Raw genomic sequence first — 17,194 nt, forward strand, 5'->3', positions numbered from 1 at the left:
GCCCAGGACTCAGGAAGCAGGTTCCGCCCCCTCCCCGCCCAGGTACCCCCCCAGCTCCTCCCCCTTTATCTATCAGTCCCTTCCAGGGACCCCCCCCAGGCTAACTCTCCCCCCGCGGCGTCTCCCAGCCCAGGGACTCCCTTAGCTCTCCCCCTAGCTCCTCCCCCTTTATCTATCAGCCCCTTCCAGGGACCCCCCCAGACTAGCTCCCCCCGCCCCCGCTGTCTCCCAGCCCAGGGACCCCCCTAGCTCTCCTTCCCCCCCCCGCGTCTCCCAGCCCAGGGACCCCCCTAGCTCTCCTCCCCCCCCCCGCGTCTCCCAGCCCAGGGACCCCCCTAGCTCTCCTCCCCCCCCCCGGCGTCTCCCAGCCCAGGGACCCCCCTAGCTCTCCTCCCCCCCCCGGCGTCTCCCAGCCCAGGGACCCCCCTAGCTCTCCCCCCCCCCGGCGTCTCCCAGCCCAGGGACCCCCCCTAGCTCTCCTCCCCCCCCCGGCGTCCTCCCAGCCCAGGGACCCCCCTAGCTCTCCTCCCCCCCCCCGGCGTCTCCCAGCCCAGGGACCCCCCTAGCTCAGCTCTCCTCCCCCCCCCCCCGGCGTCTCCCAGCCCAGGGACCCCCCTAGCTCTCCTCCCCCCCCCCCGGCGTCTCCCAGCCCAGGGACCCCCCTAGCTCTCCTCCCCCCCCCCCCCGGCGTCTCCCAGCCCAGGGACCCCCCTAGCTCTCCTCCCCCCCCCCGGCGTCTCCCAGCCCAGGGACCCCCCTAGCTCTCCTCCCCCCCCCCGGCGTCTCCCAGCCCAGGGACCCCCCTAGCTCTCCTCCCCCCCCCGGCGTCTCCCAGCCCAGGGACCCCCCTAGCTCTCCTCCCCCCCCGGCGTCTCCCAGCCCAGGGACCCCCCTAGCTCTCCCCCCCCCCGGCGTCTCCCAGCCCAGGGACCCCCCTAGCTCTCCTCCCCCCCCGGCGTCTCCCAGCCCAGGGACCCCCCTAGTTCTCCTCCCCCGTCTCCCAGCCCAGGGACTCCCCTAGTTTTCCCCCGCCCTGCGTCTCCCAGCCCAGGGATCCCACAGCTCCTCCCCCTCACTGCGTCTCCCAGCCCAGGGACCCCCCAGCTCCTTCTCCCCGCCATCTTCCAGCCCAGGGACCCCCCCAGCTCCTCCTCCCCCTCGTCTCCCAGCCCAGGGACCTCCCCCCAGCTCCTCCTCCCCCTCGTCTCCCAGCCCAGGACCCCCCTAGTTTTCCCCCGCCGTGCGTCTCCCAACCCAGGGATCCCACAGCTCCTCCTCCCCCCTGCGTCTCCCAGTTCAGGGACCCCCCAATTACCCCCACACACACGTCTCCCAGCCCAGCTCTTCCCCCGCCCTGCGTCTCCCAGTTCAGGGACCCCCCAATTACCCTCCCCCACACGTCTCCCAGCCCAGCTCTTCCCCCGCCCTGCGTCTCCCAGCCCAGGGACACCCCCCCCCCCAGTTTCTTCTCCTCCTCCCGCATGCCCCACACCATGGACATCCCCCTGGCTCTTCGTCCTCCTACTTCATCTTCCAGACTAGGGGATCCCTCGGCCCCAGCGGGATCCACCTGCTGCAGTTCCCACTTCTAGCTAAGCACCTCTCCTATTCCTCCTGCTGCAAGCAGATCACCCACCCCATGGGCAGGTTCCACCCAGGAGCACGTACCTCCCACCCCAGGGCAGCACGTTCCCATCTGTCTCCCATCCCATGCAAACCAGAGCCATGCATGCAAATCCCCTTCCCCTGTGGAAGAACTCAAAAGGGCTCGGTTAATTTTACAGGACTGCTGGGGAGGGAGGGATAATATCCAGAGCCTATGGCTCGAGTGTCCCCCGCCCCTTTCTCTGTTACTATCTGCTGTCGCCCCCCCCCTCCCTAGAGGTGGCTGCATTTCAGTAGGTTTCAGACAAGAGGAGGCTCTTTGTGATTCTGCTGGCATAGGGTAGAAACTTGGGGAAACCCAAGGAAACTCGGAATGAGTTTTGGAAGCCCAGGTAGCCTTTCCCCTTAGAGGCAACACACTTTATATTGGACGGTGTCTGAGGCAGAGTTAGAGGCACCACGCCGCGCACAGGACATCCGAGTGCTGCCACTTCCTGGAGAGAGGGTACATACAGCCCATTCCATGCCATGCTCTGTGGTGGGGGTAACAATTGGGGGTTCAGCTGGGTACAGGTGTTGGTTATCCCATCCTTTCCATATCTTGCCAGGGGAGGTTATAGCAGATAGGGATCCTTGACCTAACAAGAGGTGGCTTCTCACCAGATCTTCCCGCTTTGTAGGAAAGGCCAGTATAATTATCTCCCTTTGTAGATGGGGAAACTGAGGTACGGCAGAGATGTGACTTACTCAAGCCCCGGTCAGAGATAAGAAGAGAACCCAAGTCTCCTAGGCCGGTGCTCTAGTCTTCTTCATTTACATGGCGCTGCTGAATGAACAGGACAAGCGATGAGTGTGGAACTCTGTCACACTTACTATGTAATAGCTTAAATTCAGACTTGGATTACTGAGTGATGATTAATGATTGCTTGCAGGAGAGTAGCCAACTGCAATACAATTTTGCATTGTATTAAACATCTCATTTTGCATTTCTAAGACCCAGTCAGGAGCCAGATAATCAGGAACCGAGTTCAAAGGAATTCTTGCTAAAACTTGTTCCAAATCTCAACGCTCGTTGGGTCTGAGCCTGTTAAGAAACCACAGTGTGGCCTAGATTCAAGGTAGGATTTGGAAGCATTAGTGCCTTTCTTGGACAAGCAGGTACTTGTGTACAGGGGACACTGGCTATGAGGTGATTGTCCCACTGACTCCCCATCTAAAAATGATTAAAAAGCAACTTGGTTTCTCTTCAGAGCCATGGGATAGTGGATAAAGCACTGGACAGGGACTTGGGAGACCAGCGTTTTATTCCTAGGTCTGCCACTGGGTGACATTGGGCAAGCCACTTTGCCTTTCTGTGCCCCCGTTTCCCCCTCTGTAAAATGGGGATAAGGATGCCGACCTCCTTTGTAAAGTGCTTTGAGAGCTGCTGATGGATAGGAACTAGGGATTGTTATTAATCTATTGCAGTGAAGATGCAACTAAGGCATGTGCTCCAGAATGAGCTGGAAACCCAGACCTGATTCAGGTGTGACTCGTAGCTGTAGCAAGTTGTCTCCCATTGTAAGAGCCAGGGGTGTGCTCCTGCAGTGACACAGCTGACAAGCTCTGCCAGAATGCCAAGAAGGGATCCAGGCACTCTTCATTCCAATGGCAGCTCTCCCCAAAGTGCAATAATGATAGTACCTTGGTGTGTCCTCTTGGGGAATCTCATCATGAGAGGAGCCTCACAATCCTGCCAAGCGGTGAGCAGTAACATTAGCCCCATTGTACAGGTAGGGAGAGTGAGGCACAGGGGGAAGTGACTTGCTCAAGGTCACCCAGCAAGTCAGTGGCAGGGCTGGGAATAGAAGCCAGGAGGAACTAACACCCTGGGACGAAGTGAGGCGCATACAGAGGCAGAATCTGGGCTAGAGTAACCCTGACAGCCTTTTGCCCCTTCTCTGGCACCTTGGGATCCCAAAGAACTTGGAGAACATTGATCCACCAGCCCTGGAGGCACAGGCCTGCGTTATCTCTGCTTTACAGAATGAGAAGCTGAGGCCCAGATGGAGGAAGTGACTGAGTCTGAGGTCATGGAAATAGGCAGAAGTGGAGCCAGGAACAGAATCCAGATCCCCCGATCTGCTGCTTTAGCCACTAGGCCACATTCCCCTGCCAGAGCTCAGAATAGAACCCAGGAGTCCTGGATCAATTCTCTGCTGCAGCCACAAGACCCCACTCCTTTTCTGGAACTAGGAATAGAACCCAGGAGTCCTGGCTCCAGGGCCCCTCTCCTAGCCACTAGTCTGTGCTTTCCCCCAGGGCTAAATCCACTGTATAAATAAAGCCCCCGAAAGAGGTTTCAGCTGCTTCTCCCAGCTGTGAGGTCTGGGAGCTGGGTTAGCAGGGCAAAGACAGCATGATCCTTTTGGTCACTTCCAGCATTCAGAACAGCCTTGAACTGGCCCCTGCGGAATCCCCATTGATCCCTGCAGACAATTGGGGACTGATGGGGTCCCCCAGCCCAGGCTAATTCCTTTCCCTTTGGAGGCAGCCCATTGCCTGGGGCGAGGGGTCACTTACTTCAAACAGAGCCGGCTTCGGAGATCACTTGGAATCCACACACACCCGCCCCCCGGAACCTGGAGGTTCCTCCCACACGTGAAGTATTAGCACAGGAAAGATGGGACCTTGCTGAATGCCTCACAGCCTTGGCACGAGTGGGGAATTGTCTGTGCTAAACAATGGAGGATTGAGAAATAACAGAGTGGGACCCAGTGGTTAGAGCAGGGGGATGGGTCCAGGAATCCTGGGTTCTACCCCCCAGGCAGGGCCGGTGCAAGGATATTTGGCGCCCTAGGTGAAACTTCCATCTTGCGCCCCCCCCCCCCCCAAATCACATACATTATACACAATACACGGTCACAGAGTAACATGTTATAATTTAGAATTTATGTTTCCGCGCTTTAAGTTTAGCAAATTTAGAAACAAGTTCCTCCAAGTCAACGCTGTGAGCAACATCATGTTCTAGTGACAAGGTAGAGAGCCCAACAAGTCTTTGTTGCAACATTGATGTTCGCATGTATGTTTTTATCAACTTGAGCTTCGAGAAGCTTCGCTCACCACTGGCCACAGAAACTGGGAGAGTCAAGAGGATGTGAAGAGCAATAACTGTGTTAGGGACACTATCTGTCAGCTGGGGGTCAGGGCTGTGGGGAGGATGGGGTCAGGGGGTTTCCAGCTCAGAGAGACTGGACTCGGAGCTGGGGGTCAGGGCTGTGGGGGGGATGGGGTCAGGGGGGTGCCTGGGGGCACTGGGGCAGCTCAGCTCTGCAGGCTGCTCTTCTCTCCAGCCATCCAGGCACACGGGGAGCAGCAGCAGCAGGGACCAGCCAAGGACCAAGGGGGCAGGAGCACAGGCACCTGAGGCCAAGCTGTGGGGAAGCACTTGCTTACATTGCCCAACGCATGAGCATCGGGGCCCTCTTCCTTCCTCCACTCCACCAGACCACCGCTGAGACTCTCTTCTTCTCCTGCCCCTCGCTGGGGCTGACGTGGAGGCTGAAACAGGGGGCAGCCCCTGCTTTCCTCCAGAAGCCCTGGTGTCGCGCTGCCCTCGCAGGGCTCCTGCCACGTGCCCTAAGCAGAGCTGCGCAGCTCTGCCCAGCCACCGGCGCCCCCGCCGGCAACGAGAAAAATGGCACAGGCTGGAGCCCCTGCTCTGGGAGGGAGAGGGATTCTGAGCCTCTGCCTACAGCCCAGGGATTCCCCTGGGTCAGCGCGCCGCGGGCAGCCCGAACCTCTGGGCTGCCACGGCAGAACGCTGACCCAGGGGACCCCCTGAACTGCTGGCTGCTGCGGCGGCACCCTGAGCCAGGGGGGACCCTGGGCTACTGGCTGCCCACTGACCCACAGGGGCCCCAGGACTGCCATGACAGCGCCCTGACCCAGGGCAGGCCCTGGGCTGCCAGCTGCCGCGGCAGCGCCCTGACCCAGGGGACACCCTAGGCTGCCAGCAGCTCAGACTCCCTCTCTGTCCCAGCAGCAGCAGCTGCTCAACCATTTAAAAAAAATTGGGGGGCACTGCTTTTTGGCGCCCCAGGCAACCGCCTAGTCCGCCTAAATGGTTGCACCGGCCCTGCTCGCAGCTCTGTCTATCCCCAAGTCCCCCACCTCATGTGTCTTTGCTCAATTTGCTTCTACTCTCTATTCTGTTTCCTCCTCTGCTCCCTAGAGAACTGGGCTGGGAGTCAAACACATTGCAGCCAGGCCACCAGAGAAGTAGCAGAGGGGAGGGGATTGGAATTTCAGCACCTGCTGCAAAGGGCTCCATCCCCATCACCCCTCCCGCCTGCCCCAGATGCCAGTGGCTGCCCCATTTGATTAGAAACCAGGCCCGGGCTTAGCAGAGCCAATTATCCGCAGGGAAGGGGGCTGACACGGCTCCAACAGACCAAAGACCAGGCCAGGTCCAGCAGGAGCAGATAAAAACCTCCTTCCTTCCCACTGCTGGGCTGTTAGCACGTGTGTGACAAAGGCTGGCAAGGGCGAAGGATTCATCACACTGGGACCCAACGTTTTTAGTCTCCATTCATTCTGCTCCCTTCCAATCCCTCTGTTCCACTTCCTGGGAAGATGCTTTGATCTATCTCCCTCAATCTCCCCCCCCGGCTCACTACGCCTCCCGCATGACCTCCAGCAGCCAGGATTATCTCCCCCATGCCCCTGAACCGAAAGCACTTCATCACTAGTCGCCTCCATGGGAGTTAATCAGGTTAAGGAGCTGAGCTGGGCCTTGGAGAGTGTGCACAGTCCAGTCTAGCACATGGGCGGGGGCACCAGCACCAGGAAATGCACAAGCCACAGCTACACTGCAGCCATCTGGTGCACAGCTCTGGCCAGCGGGGGCACGAAGAGGTGTGATCCCTGTCCGACATCCAGCGGAAGAGTCTAGCGTAGCTGGTTTCGCGCGTGAGCCAGACCCGTACACAGCACGGCTCTGCCAGCGCCCACGCTTGGCCGGCTCTCTTGCTGTAGCATAGCAGGACAGTGCTCATCAACATGGGAAAGTTAAATCAACACAGCTGTGAAAATCCCCCTGCCCGCAAAGCACCAGGGGCAGGTGGACAGAACTCCCAGCGCAGGCACAGATATGTCAATGGCAAAACATTGCCATCGCTTGGGGTAGTGGAGTTCCTACACCAGCAGAAATAGCTTCCTGCAGCTCAGGCCCTCCCCTCGCTGAGGGGTTATGCCAGCACAGCTACAGCAAGCTAGCTATTCCAGTATCATGCAGACACAGCCTTAATGTGGACCAGGCCTCAGCAAGGCGGAATCTGTGCCTCAAAGTTTGAGTGCCGGCATTCACATGGGAGCACAGTCATCGTTTAAGGCTGAAGGGGCTATTGCGATCATCCAGCTCAGGCTCCTGCAGAACACAAGCCGGAGAATCGCCCCCACCAGCCCAAAGCTCATGGCTGAGATAGACCACAGCCTTACCAAAAGATGCCCCCCTTGATGAAGACTCTACTGTACCCTTAATTCTCCCTGTGAGGGCCACGGCAGGTAGGACAGCCCAATGGTTAGGGCAGTAACCTGGGAATTGGGATCCCTGGGATCCATTCCCAGCCCTGATACAGAATTCCTTAGGGGACCTAGGCCAAGTCACTTAGGCCCAGCTCCTCTGAGGCATTAGGGGCATCCTCTGAGTTCCCTGGGAGTTTGGTGCTTAACTGCTCTGAGGGTCTGGATCTCTAACCCCCCTGCTTCTGAAGTGGGACATTAGCCCCACACTGCCTGACAGAGACAGCATGTGATGTGCTCAGACATCAAGGTGATGGGGCCAGATGAGGACATGAGACAGAACCATACAGGGAGTCACGAATGCAGATCCCGCACAGGGTGGAAGTCCTGCAGGGACCAGATTTCACACAATGCAGTTTTTTTTCTCACAACAGTTAACCTGTGGAACTCCTTGCCAGAGGATGTTGTGAAGGCCAAGACTGTAAAAGGGTTCAGAAAAGAACTATATAAATTCATGGAGGATAGGTCCATCAATGGCTATTAGCCAAGATGGGCAGGGAGGGTGTCCCTAGCCTGTTTGCCAGAAGCTGGGAATGGGCAACAGGGGATGGATCACTTGATAATTCCCTGTTCTGTTTATTCCCTCTGTGGCACCTGACATTGGCCACTGTTGGAAGACAGGATACTGGCCTAGATGGTTCTTTGGTCTGACCCAGTATGGCCCCTTCTTATGTTGAGATCCACCACAGATCCCTGCTAGCCAAGCCAAGGGGAACCTCCCTCAGGCTGTCCTGAGCACAGAAGGCTCTAGGGATGGTTAGCTCACAAGAACCAAGTGGATCCTGTATCCAAGCCCCCAGGGCAGGAGCCTACAGCTATCCTAATTTTATAGTCCCCAAGGAGGTGGAACAGAGGAGTTACAGGAGAGGACGTTCCCCCCAGTACATTTTATTAAAGCACTGGAGGATAGTCAGGGCAGGGAGACACCCCGGCAGTGTGTTCCTTCCCCCAGGCATTTTCAGAGACCAATCTGTGTGGCTGGAGTCAGTCAAGGGCGCTGGTAAGAGAACATGAGATTTAGCATCCCAGCTCCACAGGCCCAAGCTGCTCCTCTTCCACTCACAGCAAATGAGTTTAGCCCCAGGTGCGTAACTCACACAAGCAGGTTTTCCTAGGTGCTGCCACAAACTCCAACAGGACTCCCAGGCTTGGGAGGTGGGGCCCACAGCCAGCAATTCACCAGCCAAAAGCCTTGAGACTGTTCTTGCTAACTCTTCTGTAGCTACACCTGCTGCCGCCCGAGGAAACACCCTGCCTGACTCTGCAGTGGGAGTACAGCCCTCAGTCACTTTCCTGCCATACGGAAGGGACAGAGAATCCCTCGCATGGGGCCTGGCTGAGAACGACCGAGCTGCCCAGTCCCGTTGAGCCTCAGCGTCCTTCCAGGTGACAAGACAGGCTTCGCTTGTGCCATTTGTGGCACGAGGCAGGTGAACCACATAGGGTTAAGCCATCCCCAGCTACAAGGCATGGAACAGGCCCTGGGGGAATATGAACCACGGGAGAAGTTAGAGGAGGAAGTTGCTGCAAAAGCACTTGTGTTCAGGGACACACAGCTACCCCATCCCTCCACAGGGCTTCAAGCTGAGCAACTCAGGTTACAGGGGAGACTTGCTGGACTGGCCCTTCTTCTTGGCTCCCTTCTCTGGTGCTTTGACCACGGTCAGCTTCTTGGCCATGCTGGTGCTGGCTTTCATCATCACCTCGTGTTCAATCTTCTTCCGGATGCCGACTTCCAAGTTCTGGGGAGGAAGAAGGCCGAGAGGCAAATTAACCCTGTGGCCGCCATCTAAGCAGGGGCCTCCTAAGGAGCTAAATGGGAGCCCCCTAGTCCCTGCCCAGCCCCCGCCTCTCACCTCCCTTCACCACTCTACCAACAAGTGCAACTAAACAGGTCTCTGCCTGAGCAAGTGAGACACCTTTGGAAATCACAGAACTGGAAGGGACCTTGAGAAGTCATCTAGTCCACTGCCTGACACTCCTGACGGGAGTGAGTATTTAGATCATCCCTGACGGGTTTATCTAACCCGCTCTTAAAAATCTCCAGTGACGGAGATTCCACAACCACGGTCTGCACACACAGAGCAGAACTCAAATTGTGTTCCCACACAGGGTTCCAGGCTAACATTTCCCATGTCCATGTCTAGCATGGTTCCAGTCATGCTTTTGTTAGTGCTGCCAAGCGATTAAAACAATCCATCATCAGCACAGAAGCTTGTCCTCTGGAATGGGGCCAAGGCATACAAATGTTTAGCATATCTGGTACTTAAGACCTTGCAATGCTGACTACAAAAGTACCATGTGAATGCCTGTTCTCACTTTCAGGTGACATTGTAAATAAGTCGGCAGCATTATCTCCTGTAAATGTAAACAAACTTGTTTGTCTGAGCGATTGGCTGAACAAGAAGTAGGACTGGGTGGACTTGTAGGCCCTAAAGTTTTACATTGTTTTGTTATTGAGTGCAGTTATTTAATTTAAAAAAATTGACATTTGTAAGTTGCACCTTTCACACTAAAGACATTGCACTACAGTACTTGTATGAGTTGAACTGAAAAATACTAGTCATTTTTACAATGCAAATATTTGTAATCAAAAGTAATATAGTGAGCACTGCACACTTTGTATTCTGTTGTAATCGAAATCAAAATATTTGAAAATGTAGAAAAATATGTAAATAAATGGCATTCTATTGTTTAACAGTGTGATTAAAACTGCGATTAGTTTCTTTAAATCACAATTTTTTTTTGAGTTAATTGCATGAGTTAACTGCGATTAAATCAACAGCCCTCATTTTTATTGATTAGCTGTATTCAAGTAGTGGCTAGGAGCTCCTGTCGCAGACCAGGACCCCGCTGTGCTAAGTGACGTACAGACACAGAACAGGCAGTTTTCACCGTCGCAGAATTTACTATGAACAGCAAGAGACAAGAGATGATGCAGGCCGACTGACAGATGAGCACAAAGAAACAGTGGTGCAGTCTGTTTGGGTAGGGTGGTGTGGCAGATGTACACGCTGCTCTGTGTTTACACCAGAGGATCGAGTTAGGGCTTTGTAAAACTGAAAAGCAGCTGTCCTATTACCCCTGGAGAGGAACCTTTACACAAGGGTGGCCAAACTTACTGATCCTCCAAGCCATGTACAATAATATTCAGGAGCTCGAGAGCTGCACAACCTTTACATGTGCATTTTTTTAAGACAACAACACCCTACTTACTGTATTCTGGATAATTACTGCTAGAGCTAGACGCCTTTTGGGTCTCCATCCCAGCTGTAAGTCTTTGGAAATCCAGTTGTCAAGGCGGTAGAGATGTTGATTTGTAAGGACTGATTTTACCAACTTTGTCAGGGAGTACAGCAATTCACAGCAGTATGTTGTGCCGAAAATTGAATGAGTCGCATACTAGTCTTCTTCAGTTGAGGATACTTTGTTCCTGGCACTTGCTTCCAGAACTTGATTGAAGACTGTGATTTATGCATCATCTTTAGAGCCTGGTCCTCCTGGAGTTCCATTGCTATAGTAAGTGTTTCCGTAACCATGGTTTTGGGAATTGGACAGCCATCGTTGATCACAATCAATCATGAATGGGGTTACAAGAAAGGCGAATCAGGATCTCAACTTCTGCAAGTCTTCAAACCTGGCCAGAAAGTCATTAAGCAGTCCTTGTAATTTACCTCTGCATTCCTCAACTTTGGGATCTTCCACTTTGATTTCGGGAATGTGTTCACCCTATTCTTGAGATGGAAAAAGTGGTTGAAGTCTCTTGAAACTGTGTCTCTTTGCAGAAGCTGTAACTTGTTCTGGAAGCTGAAGACTGTCTGAATAAGGTCAGAAATATTCTTATCCTTCCATGGAATCGTAGCAAACAAATATGGCTATTTGCGGTTTATCTTGTATATCTGTGGATTTGTCGAGAGCTAGGCTGAATGCTAGAGAATTCTTTAGATCGTTTTGCATCTTGCTTGCAACATCAGCATTGATCTGGGAAGATACACGTCTCCATAGTGTGGCATAAAATTGGAATTTGTTTTATTAGTCGTTGAAGTTGTGTGTTATTTGGATCTAAAATTGCAACCATTTCCACAATATTCATCAGAATATGGATGTTTAGCACGAGCGATATTCCATGACATAATAAAACTAGCTTCAGTCGTTGTGTCGGCTTCCTTACTGAATGCTGAAAGCAGCGTCTGTTAACTGTTTAGGCATAATTTTAGTGCGGTTAGCTTGTTTTTCCTTAATTCTGAATCAGGAGGGTAATTAGATGAAAAGTTATTGTGATTTGTTTCACAGTGATGTTTCAAGTTGCTCGCTTCATAGTGAATGAGCGATGCATTGCGGATAAGGCACAGAGGTTTGCCACCTTTAACAGTAAATGCAAACTCTTCCTCCCATTCTGGCTTAAAACTTCGGTTTTCTTCTTCATACTTGTATTTCTTACAATTTGAAGATATTGTCATTCATGAACTTAACGTAGGGTTAACACTTAAACCTAAAAACTATTCAAATGCAACTTATGAACCATAAACAGAGCTTGTATTCTGTGAACACACCAGGTCCACACAGAACAAAATCTAAATACAGAAAAACAAAATTTCCTGAAGTTTCTCTGCAAGCCCTGCACTTTAACTGTCTAAGAACTGCACTGTGGCTCACAAGCTGCTGTTTGGCCAAGCCTGCTCTAATAACTAGGTCTCTACCAAATTCATGGTCCATTTTGGTCAATTTCACGGCTGTAGGATTTTAAAAATAGTAAATATCATGATTTCAACAATTTAAATCTGAAATTTCATGGTGTTATAATCGTAGGGATCCTGATCCAAAAAGTTGGGGGGGGTCACAAGGATATTGTTGGGGGGGGGGGCGTGGTACTGCTACCCTTACTTCTGCGATGCTGCTGGTGGTGCCTGGCCAACAAGCTCTGAAGGCAGTATAGAAATAAGGGTGGCAATACTGCAACCCCCGCACCCCCCCCCCCCCACACACAACTTCCTTTTGGGTGAGGACCCCCACTTTGAGACAAACTGGTCTCCCCTGTGAAATCTGTACAGTATAGGGTAATGGGACACACAAGATCCGATTTCATATAAAAGCTGCCACTGCTGCTGGGGGCTGTCTGTTTCTCACACCCCACCTCACCTTTTTCAGCTTCTGCTGCTGGATCACCCGAGCTTTTTTGGGAGCAATTATCCGGCCTGGAGGAGACACATGGGAGAGGGGAGATCAGTATTGGGACCCACAGAAGCAGAACTCAGCGCCAGCAGCTGAACGGCCCCAGGGTGGGGATCCCTGGGAGGGGCCTGGGGCAGGGGGGGTAACAGCCTCTCCCTGGGGACTGCAGGAAGATGAGGCTGCTGGGGCCTCTGAAGTGCGGAGGGCTAAGGGGTCACTTACCCCCCGGGGGTGCCCGGGAGCCGGGGCCCCGCCAACCCCCCCCCCCCCCCCGCCGCGTGCCCGGGAGCCGGGGCCCCGCCAACCTCCCCCCCCCCCCGCCGCGTGCCCGGGAGCCGGGGCCCCGCTAACCCCCCCGGGGGCGCCCGGTGGTCTCGGGGCCTGGCCCCGCCCCCAGGCCGCTCACCTCCCTTCCGGGGTCCCCGGACCCCCTGGGCCGCCGGCTTCTTCCCCCCGCCCGGCTTCTGGGCCTGGAACTTCTGCTTCCCCTGAGCCATGAGGCGGCCTCCACATCCGGCGGAGCCCCAGTGCACGCCGGGATGCAGAGGGGCGGGGCAAAAACGCCACTTCCGCCGCATGCGGGCTTTCAGACGGGAACCCAAGCGCACAGTGCACGCCGGGATACAGAGGGGCGGGGGGGAACGTCACTTCCGCTGCATGCAGGACACCCAAGTGCCAGTGCACGCCGGGATGCAGAGAGGCAGGGGAAAACGTCACTTCCGCTGCATGCCTGAATACAGAACGGCACCCAACCGCCCGGTGCATGCCGGGATACATAGAGGCACGCTAACCCCAGTGCATGCCGGGATACCGAACACCCTGGGGGCAGTGATGTCACCCCACCCAATTCCAGATATGCTCATCTGCCCCCACACACCCTCCAATTCAAAGCTCTGAGGGCAGCTGGGGCCTCCTGGGGAAGCTCCCTCTGCCCCCCGTTTGCTCTGCTATCAGTGAGTCAGGAGGAACCGCTGTGGCAGGTTCTGCCAGGCCACGTGGGCACTTCCCCCTGCTGCCATTCAGAACATCAAGTGAGCCTAAAGCACAAACCCCAGCCACGGGAGAATCTCCTGTGGCAGTAGAGGGGCTATGACACACAGGGAGGGAGCGAGGTAGTCAGACTCCATCCAGTAGAGGACACCCAGCTCCTTAAAGCCCTGCTAATTTAGACAGCTACAGGCATCAGCCCATGCGGACAAGTGGTGGTCAAAGGCGATGGGGATTTATTAACAGCGTGTAAAACAGAGCCAGGCAGGGGATGTATTACCCCGGCACACACAGAGTCTGGTCTCTGTGGAGGGAAAGCCAGGTCTCTCTCCCGTAGTCCGAGTCAGGGCAGTTATTGGCCCAAGGGGTTCACTCTCCTTTCACTGCTCGGGTGAGGGCCTCTCGGAGCTCTTCAGGGCAGAAGACACCAAGCTCCGTGATGATGCCCCCAGTGATGAGCTCATGCGGCGTGACATCGAAGGCCGGGTTCCAAACGCCGATCCCTGGGCAGGAGAAAAACAGAGACACCGTGAGCCACTCAGCAACGTGACAAATACCCAACCAAGAATTCCCCCACTGGCCCCTTTCGCCCAATACTGCCACCTCCTCTTGCACCAGAATAGCCCACTGGTCCACAATACTGTTCGGGGATGCGACCCCACTGCAGCACCTGGCGCTGCGATCCTCACTCCATTGACGTCCGTCAGCTCCTGGCTCGGCCGCTCCTCGATCACGATTTCAGCCCCTTCTGCCAAGCTCAGGTCACATGAGGTGCTAGGGGCCGCCACGTAGAAGGGGATCCCATGATGCTTTGCAGCGATGGCCAGCTGGTAGGTGCCCACTTTGTTGGCGGTGTCGCCGTTGGCCACCACCCGGTCGGCTCCCACGACGACAGCTGGGCAAGGGAATGCAACGCTTAAAGTCCTGGAGGGGCGATTCCTGTGCCACACGACCGCCAAGGAGTCAGCATTGAGATGGCCACCTTAGCATTCGTGAGATCCTATCGCGGTCCCCTCCTCCTGCCCCCTTCCTGCCGCTAGTCAGCCTTGTGGCTGGCAGACCCCAATACTCCTGCACCCCCAGGGACTGCACAGGGCCCCAAGAAAGCAGCTCTATGGAGCACCCAGCATGAGTCTCCAAGAGGCAGTGATGTCCGGGGAAAGGATACCGTGCTGGGAGAACACCGGGATTCTATTCCTGGCTATGCCAGGAGAGCAGTTGCAAGCCACAACCCCTCTCTATGCCTCAGCATGTCCACCCCGCTCACAGACGGGGGACAGTGGTACTAATACACTGGGGATGAAGTGCCCTACATTGAGAAATAGGTGTTACTGTCTCATCCATGCGCAAGGCAGCACTGGTGCTGGCTCCTGTTGGTGTCATACTGGATTAGAGGGATCTACTGATGTCTTGATTCCTGTGAGACTCAACCAAGATGGGTCCCCATCGCACTGGGTGTGGCACAGACGTCCCCCCCACACCCCCGTCATCACCATCGTGCGTGATGCTGCACAGACCCCGGCCAAGATCGGGCATCCTTGTGCCATTTTGCGGATGCCCGCCCTTGACTGAGATCAGGGCTCTACCATGCCAGACTCCAGGATGGTCCCTGCCTTGAAGGGCTCACCAGCTTAACAAGCCCTAGGATCCACATCTCCTTCTAACAAGGCCAGCTGGCGCCTGTGGCGGTGGGGTTCAGGCTGCAGTGTCTCCCACTCACCCGACACGCCCTTCTCCTTCATGGCCACAGAGACCATGCTATCCACAATGAGCGTGGCCGGGATGTGCTCGTACACCAGCTCGTAGGCCGTCAGCCGCGCCCCCTGGTTGTACGGCCGCGTCTCCGTGCAGTAGACGTGTGCCAGACAACCCAGGGCGTGCAAAGAGCGGATGACCCCTGCAAGGCGAGAGGGGAATCGTGCATGAGGGGAGGGAGAGGAGGAGGGCAAGAGGTTAGTGATTGGAGAGCGCAGGTTAGTGGTTAGAGCATGGTAGCAGGACCCCTGGGGTGAATTCCCCTGACCTGGGAGGGGAATGGGGTCTAGTGCTTAGAACAAAGGTTGGGAGTCAGGACTCCTGGGTTCTACTCCCTGGGTCTAAGTAGGGGGGTGGAGGATGGACTAGTGGTTAAAGCAGAGGGAACTGGAAGTCAGGACTCCTGGGTTCTCTGGCTCTGGGAGGGGAGAGGGGTCTAGTAGTAAGACCCGACTCTACTTGGCAGACCTGGCGGAACCCCCCTCTTCCTCCAACCCAATGTTTACAGGCAACGTGGCTCCCCCCCAGTGTGGGCAGATGCCCCCCCCCCAGCCCCACTTACCCAGCGCGGTGCCATAGCCAGCGGTGGCCAGGGAACCGGTGTTGCAGTGGGTCAGCACTGTCACCTTGTCCTGCGGTGATGCCTGGAGCAGGTGGCGTGCCCCGTGCTCCCCGATGCTCCTGTTGTCTCGCAGATCCTTCTCTAGCATGGCCTCTGCCCACTGGATGACGCTGGGGGGTGGGGGGAAGGTTAGGGCACTGCTCCCTTGACCCCGAGGAAGGGAAGGGGCCATGGGCCTAGCTCTCACCTCTCCCGCAGGCTCTCAGCTGTGACCTCCTCACGCTGGGCCTCCTGGGAAGTGAAAGCCCCCAGCTCCTCAGCCGCCCGCGCCATGTTCACAGCCGTAGGGCGCGCAGTCACCAGGTAGCGGAGGGAGTCGTGGATGAAGGTCTCCAGGCCAGCCTTGCCCTGCCCCATGCCGGCCCCGCCATGCAGCTCCACTGCCAGGCTCAGGCACCCCACGATGGCAATGGCAGGGGCGCCTCGCACCTGGGGGACAGGGGGCACTGTCAGGGTGGAGTGGGATCCAAGGACCATATGGGAAGCTTTAGGGGGTAGGGTGGAGAGATGCTGCAGGGGAGGAGCTGCCACTCCAGGTCAGAGCAAGAGGCCAGCTAGGCCTGTCCCCAGACCAGCCCAGATCCAGTCCCCACCCCATGTCTCCATGCCCATATCCAGCCCTGCACCCTCCTCTCTGCACCTCCCAGCCCTGCACCCCCAACCTCTCTGCGCCCAGCCCCGCACCCCCTCCATACCCAGCCCCGCACCTCCACCCCTCTGCGCCCAGCCCCGCATGCTCCTCCATACCCAGCCCTGCACCTCCACCCCTCTATACCCAGCCCTGCACCTCCACCCCTCTGCGCCCAGCCCTGCCCGCCCCTCTATACCCAGCCCTGCACCTCCACCCCTCTGCGCCCAGGCCCGCACCCCCGCATCCCCCAACCACTCCGCGCCCAACCACGCACCCCACTCCATACCCGGCCATGCACCCCCCACCACTCCACGCCCAGCCCTGCAACCCCCCACCACCCCATACCCAGCCCCGCACCCCCCCACCGCTCCACGCCCAGCCCCGCACGCCCTACCCCTTCATACCCAGCCCTGCACCCCCCAAGCTTCGCGCCCAGCCCCGCGCCCTGCCGCAGCTCGCCCCTGCGCTGAACTCCCCTTTCTGCCCATGGGTGCCGCCTGCCCAGCGCCCCGGGGTGCCCCCACCTGCATGGCCCGGATGGCCTCCCAGCCCTGCCGCACGCCGCCGATCTGCTCGTAGCAGCTCCGCTGCGGCAGCAGCAGCTGGTTGAGGACGCGCAGGGAGCCGCGGCGGTAGCGCAGGGACTCCAGGCTCATGGCCCGCGGCCGGGCGGGGGGCGCAGCTCGGCCGGGAGGGACTCGGGCTTTGGCCGCTGCAGCTCCGGACGGACCCGGGCCTCGGGGCTCCGCACAGGGAGACCCGCGCTGCGCTGCGGCCCTAGCGCCGCCGAGTGCCGGGCTAGGCTCTGCCTCTGAAACCAGGATTATAAACCCGCAAGACCACGCGTCTGGCCGGCCCCC

The 17,194-nt window shown here is 56.7% G+C and overlaps 2 protein-coding genes across 2 annotated transcripts; both read right to left on the reverse strand.

Moving 5' to 3' along the window:
• Positions 1 to 8,035: 8,035 nt before the first annotated feature.
• On the reverse strand, positions 8,036 to 12,888 carry CUNH19orf53 (chromosome unknown C19orf53 homolog). Its single transcript, XM_030546002.1, has 3 exons — positions 12,746 to 12,888; positions 12,307 to 12,362; positions 8,036 to 8,909 (listed from the first exon to the last, which is right to left on the reverse strand). The coding sequence occupies exons 1-3, from the start codon at positions 12,834 to 12,836 to the stop codon at positions 8,766 to 8,768; spliced, it is 291 nt and encodes a 96-aa protein (XP_030401862.1). The 5' UTR covers positions 12,837 to 12,888; the 3' UTR covers positions 8,036 to 8,765.
• Positions 12,889 to 13,542: 654 nt separating this feature from the next.
• Positions 13,543 to 17,091, reverse strand: MRI1 (methylthioribose-1-phosphate isomerase 1). The gene is made up of 6 exons (XM_030545952.1): positions 16,859 to 17,091; positions 15,891 to 16,132; positions 15,644 to 15,813; positions 15,047 to 15,223; positions 13,997 to 14,221; positions 13,543 to 13,829 (listed from the first exon to the last, which is right to left on the reverse strand). The coding sequence occupies exons 1-6, from the start codon at positions 16,988 to 16,990 to the stop codon at positions 13,696 to 13,698; spliced, it is 1,080 nt and encodes a 359-aa protein (XP_030401812.1). The 5' UTR covers positions 16,991 to 17,091; the 3' UTR covers positions 13,543 to 13,695.
• Between the last annotated feature and the right edge of the window lie 103 nt (positions 17,092 to 17,194).

Source organism: Gopherus evgoodei, unplaced genomic scaffold (assembly GCF_007399415.2).
Source record: "Gopherus evgoodei ecotype Sinaloan lineage unplaced genomic scaffold, rGopEvg1_v1.p scaffold_40_arrow_ctg1, whole genome shotgun sequence".
In the NCBI taxonomy this organism is placed as follows: Eukaryota; Metazoa; Chordata; order Testudines; family Testudinidae; genus Gopherus; species Gopherus evgoodei.

Bases quoted from the DNA above. Each gene is read 5' to 3' on its own strand.
- CUNH19orf53 (XM_030546002.1), bottom strand. From the start codon at position 12,836: ATGGCTCAGGGGAAGCAGAAGTTCCAGGCCCAGAAGCCGGGCGGGGGG. The intron at 12,363-12,745 runs GTGAGCGGCCTG...TGTCTCCTCCAG, and splicing joins CCGGGGACCCCGGAAGGGAG to GCCGGATAATTGCTCCCAAA. The intron at 8,910-12,306 runs GTGAGGTGGGGT...CTTCCTCCCCAG, and splicing joins AGCAGCAGAAGCTGAAAAAG to AACTTGGAAGTCGGCATCCG.
- MRI1 (XM_030545952.1), bottom strand. From the start codon at position 16,990: ATGAGCCTGGAGTCCCTGCGCTACCGCCGCGGCTCCCTGCGCGTCCTC. The intron at 15,814-15,890 runs GTGAGAGCTAGG...CCCACCCCCCAG, and splicing joins GCTGAGAGCCTGCGGGAGAG to CGTCATCCAGTGGGCAGAGG. The intron at 15,224-15,643 runs GTAAGTGGGGCT...CTCGCCTTGCAG, and splicing joins TGGCTATGGCACCGCGCTGG to GGGTCATCCGCTCTTTGCAC.